General features: G+C 37.8%; 2 protein-coding genes across 2 annotated transcripts; one reads left to right on the top strand and one right to left on the bottom strand.

The window, feature by feature from the left end:
- Nucleotides 1-154: 154 nt before the first annotated feature.
- On the top strand, nucleotides 155-2,533 carry LOC148912346 (uncharacterized). The gene is made up of 3 exons (XM_089027483.1): nucleotides 155-444; nucleotides 705-919; nucleotides 1,210-2,533. Exons 1-3 carry the CDS (start codon nucleotides 156-158, stop codon nucleotides 2,377-2,379), a joined length of 1,674 nt encoding a protein of 557 aa, XP_088883609.1. The 5' UTR covers nucleotide 155; the 3' UTR covers nucleotides 2,380-2,533.
- Nucleotides 1,948-4,758, bottom strand: LOC148912345 (uncharacterized). Its single transcript, XM_089027482.1, has one exon. It carries the CDS (start codon nucleotides 4,557-4,559, stop codon nucleotides 2,676-2,678), a length of 1,884 nt encoding a protein of 627 aa, XP_088883608.1. The 5' UTR covers nucleotides 4,560-4,758; the 3' UTR covers nucleotides 1,948-2,675.
- Nucleotides 4,759-5,032: the final 274 nt, after the last annotated feature.

Here is a 5,032-nt window from a genome sequence, read left to right as displayed (position 1 = left end):
ATCGCGTAAGACCGCTGGAAAAAGATATTGGGGCGCGCTTCGATAACTTGGAATCGAGGCTATCCCTGTATACGAACTCATCTCTCTGTGACAGATATAAGAGGTTTTTAGTATTAGTTGCTGTTAAGAAAGCTTTTTGATCGTTTCAACGACTTATGGAGGTAAATAATACTAACAAGAAAAGGCAAAGAAGCCGAGGAAAGCAATGTGCAGCAGCAGCTTGCAATAGCTTTGAATACTTGAACGATGGAAGCCGTTCAAACATTCGGTTTTTCCAGTTCCCAGCGAAGGTATCTTTGCGAACTCGCTGGTGCAACTTGATCAAGAGGCAGCATGGGAGAGATGGATTTTATGTTAAGCCATCTACAGTGGTCTGCGATAAACATTTTCAGCAAGAAGACATTTACAAACCTCCAGGAGGAACGCGACATAGGTTACGGCCAGGTACGTGAGCTAAGTGATTATCGATCAAGCTGGATTTACTTTGTTTGATTGTTTCATTCAAAATGCTTACTGCATGCATGGAGCCTATGTAATGGCTTATAACATGTTCTTTCAGTCAAATGATAAGTAAAAAGTCAGATACATTAAATTCTACTTTCCTTGTGCCCATTATAGACTAGCTCGAACCTAGTAGCTTACTCAAAACTCGTTTCACTGTTTAAAATTACCTATTTATCACTATCGTTTCACTGTTGTTGCAGGTGCAGAGCCATCGATTTTCGAGTGGTCACCTCAACCCAAGAAAAAGACAAGAAGAGTTTTGACAAGAAGAGTGTTAAAAAGTAAAGAAAATGTGTCACCAAAGCCTCAAGAACAAAGCGTTTACATTGACATTGAAGAGAAAAAGGACCTTGAAGAGAGCCCCAGTGAACCTGCAGTAAATGTATGCGAGACTGACGAAACTGATATGCCTCAGGTAGTTACATACAAACTATTATGAATGTTTTTTTTCTTTTGCCCAAAAAATATACCCTTGGTATTATGGGTTTACCTTGCGAGTATAAAACTAATAAGTCTCATTTTATGTTGCACTGATAGCAGCACAGAATGCCATCCAAGTGCTCAAATATAAATGTTTGTAAAACTTATAAATGTGTTGTGCTGTTTTAAATAACTACCCATAATGTTATTGTTGTTCATTGCTATATTTATTATTATATATTTATGAGAGTAAACTTGACAAAAAACTTTCTTGTTGTATTGCAGGTACAAGAAAAATCCACACAGACTGACTGGTCATTTGATTTTCCATCATCTTCAAAGAATAATGACCATGATTATGCCTTCACCTTTACTCAAACACCTAAGTACCCTTGCGAATACCAACAGACTATGCAGGAAAGGCTAGAAGTCAAGTCAGAGATGTTGAACAGTCTTAGGGTTAAAGTGGGAAATTTACAGAAAGAACTTGATGACTACAAAGAAAGGGAATTCAGCCTTCAGAAATTTAAAGATGATGACTCTGCCATTCAGTTTTACACTGGATTCCCCAACTATGATACACTTGTGCACTTTTTTAATTACATTGAACCAAAACTTGAAAAAATGCAGTATTGGGGCAGTGGTGATGTAAAAGATTCCCAGACATATCAAGAACAAGGCAAAAAGAAACCAGGTCCCAAAAGGAACATAACATTTATAAATGAGTTTTTTATGGTATTAGTTAGACTTAAAGTTGGTCTTTTTGTCAGGGATTTAGCTGATAGGTTTAACATCTCTATGGGTCATTTTTCCAAGATTTTTTGTACCTGGATAAATTTTTTATATTTTGAATTAGACCAGTTATTTCCATTTCCTTCTCAAAGTGCAGTGAGAAGAAATATGCCAGAGCAGTTTGCTCTGTATCCAACAACAAGGGTAATAATTGATTGTACAGAGATATTTGTGGAGGTTCCCTCTTCTATGACAGCGCAATCATTAACATGGTCGAATTACAAACACCACAACACTTTTAAAGCTTTAATTGGTATTTCTCCAAATGGTCAAGTAACCTTTGTTTCTAAACTGTGGGGTGGAAGGGTTTCAGATAAGTTTATAACTCAGCAATCAGGCTTAATCCAATTTCTTAATACTGGGGATAATGTCATGGCTGACAGGGGGTTTGATATTGGAGACATCTTACCTCAGGGAGTACATTTAAACATTCCTCCTTACAAAGGTAGTAGAAATCAGCTTACTGCTGAAGAAGTTCAAGAGACAGTGCATATTGCATCTGTACGCATTCATGTGGAGCGAGCAATAGGGAGAATAAAGGGATATCATATTCTTGATGGGACCCTGCCTTTAAGTCTATCTCATGTAGCTAATCAGATATTTACTGTTTGCTCCTATCTAACTAATTTTTTGCCACCTTTACTCCCACCAAAATGTATCTGATTAATAATGAGATTATTATTAAGATAATTACAAAAGTATTTTTCTACTATAAAAGTCTTCGAATGACTATTTAGCTATCAAGTAACCAAGAACTTTTTGTACATTTCATACAAATCATGTATGTAAGATTTAGTAATAAAAATACAGTGACTTGTTTTGTCCAAAAACGTTTTTCTTAAAAACAAACCATATGTTGATAAAAATTTGTGCAAAATTGTTAATAGCCTGCAGTCAGTATACCCACAAAATACATGTACATGTAACTACTGACTGCACTTTAACTATATTTTACAAGGCTAAACACTTCTTTTGGCCTTTTGTGTCTTCTTGAAACTTTTCCAACCACCATGCTTATAAAGTGGGATGCCATGCTGAACTCTTCTTGTAAACACTTCGGGGAGAAATGCCCTTCGATAGAAGTATTCGATCCTTGGTAGAACAAAACTAAACCACCACTGTCTATCAAAGTATACTCTTTCAATGTTCAAGTTTGCTGGACCAAACCAAACTACAAAATCAATCCATTGTAGCTCACAGACAAACATTTGTCCCTGGACTTGATAGTAGTATTGATGACCATGTTTTAGTTTAGGAACTTGACCGTCTCGTATTGATAAACAGAAGTTTTTGTCCTGGCATGCTTCTTCAACAGACATTCCTTTCTTCGAAAAAGGACATTTCACTTCTAATCCACCCTGCTTCTGCCCATTAGCATTCTGGTCGAAAACCATTCTGTCAAGGCTTGCCCCATATCCTGGCCTGACTTTTGAAATAATTGTTCCTACTTCCCAGACTTTCAAATTTGCATTCCCCTCTCTAGCTTTCACTGCAATGTAGTCTTCAACTGCAACAGATTCATGCAACTGTCCATATTCAAGTGCTGGAACAGGCTTTCTGACATCAGGGATATACATCATCCTCTTTAGCAGCTTATCAGGTTCTGACGTCCTGACTGCTGCAGATTTGAAATTTGAAGCAGTCAGTTTAATCCTCTTTAATTCCCGCCAAGATGCATTTGCACTCTGTCCTCTTGTCATCCTCTCAATTGTTTCTATTTCATTGTCATCAGCTTTCTCAGTATAAATGTCAATCATTGACTTAAAATTCATAGTTGAAATGTCATAAAAATCATTGAATGGCAACTCAATATCTTGTTCTATTTCAATATCTGGTGCACTTTCAGGAACTGACTCACAAACATTGTCAATAATCAAATTCTCATCATCAACTTGCAGAGGCTTGATATCATGAAACAAGAAAAATGAAGAGCTTTGCATAGATTGAGCAAGATTGGAACACAGTGTTTCAAGTCTTCCTGTGTTTATTTGTCTGTCATCTGGAGCCCTTGGATCATACAGGCTGTTTTTTGCTTTTTTTCTTGCTTCTTTTCCAAAGCTATACTTTGTAATTACGATGTCATCCACTGGCTTAGGCTGTATCCGAACATTTCGAGGTACATTCCAACTACATAGCCTTGATGTGCATGACACTGGCTCACAGCTTTCCTTCAAACCTCTATGGGAGAAGTCTTCCATGGCAAATAAGACCCCACCAACATGATTACAATGGCCACGACCATGTACACCCCTCCCTGCTGGGCACATACAAGCAGCTTTTAAAACATCTCCAAGATGAGTGAAAGAGATAATGGCCTTGTATTTCTCTTGCTTCATGGAAGCCAACACTTCTGCTTCGACATACGTAACTCTCGTAGAACAACCGACTCGAATGTCTTTGATATGTCCCTCTTTAAAAAACTGATACGCTTTGAGTTTTTTGTAAGCTGATGTCTGAATAGATGTGTGGTTATACTTGGATGTCTTGGTTACAAGGTAATCGTAAAGCTGCACAAGGTTAAACGTGGGTAGGTTTCGTAAGTCCTTGCTCCACTGGCAGTGTGAACATTCACGCGATAGCTTTTCGTAGGTTGTTTCTTCGTTGCTTTTAGTGTTTGATACGATATTTACTAATGCTTGCTCTCTGGCTTGCGGTTTTACATAATGATCCTTGGTCTCAGCATCTCCTTGTAATCTTAAATCTTTCCTTTGGAAAGTTGTGTGACATCGAATCACAAGGTCAGACTTGTTTCCACTCGACGTCTGATTTTCACGACGTAAAATCTCGCGTAATTCCTTGACAGTAAACTTTTTTAGCTCATCAAGCGATGGAATGGTTTCCATTGAATTAGTTCACTTAAAAATTTCAAATAAAATCACCGTATTACTGACTTTTGCTACTACTTGGAATAAAAAACACACTCGTTGATAAGGGATTGTTGTTGTTGTCACGCCAGCAATACAGGGATAGCCTCGTTTTCGCGTTAGAAGCGAACACGCGGCTTAGAGTCCAGCGGTCGCTAACCGAGAACTCGAAACTGGAGTATTGAGCGAACAGGTCATAGCTGTGCGAACGAGTTGGTGCGAAAAAGCAATTGTGCGAAACGACTGGTTACCGAGGAAACCGAGGACCCCCATGGGATTTTAATAAAAATTTTCAATGGATTAATTTTCATGAAGAACGCATCAAAATACTGGGCATATATTTTTGTATAATGATGAGTATAGTATGATCAGAATTTCAAACCGATAATTAATTCACTAACTTTCAGACAATCCCAGAAGTATTCTGTCGTTATAGATCCAATGCACCTAAC

The sequence above is a fragment of the Actinia tenebrosa genome, unplaced genomic scaffold (genome assembly GCF_029948245.1).
Source record: "Actinia tenebrosa isolate PJP-AT-01 unplaced genomic scaffold, QUT_ActTen_1.0 PGA_scaffold11__36_contigs__length_13525064, whole genome shotgun sequence".
Lineage (NCBI taxonomy): Eukaryota > Metazoa > Cnidaria > Anthozoa > Actiniaria > Actiniidae > Actinia > Actinia tenebrosa.
The sequence above is the reverse complement of the archived record's forward strand: the minus strand, read 5'-3'. Positions and strand labels throughout refer to the sequence as shown.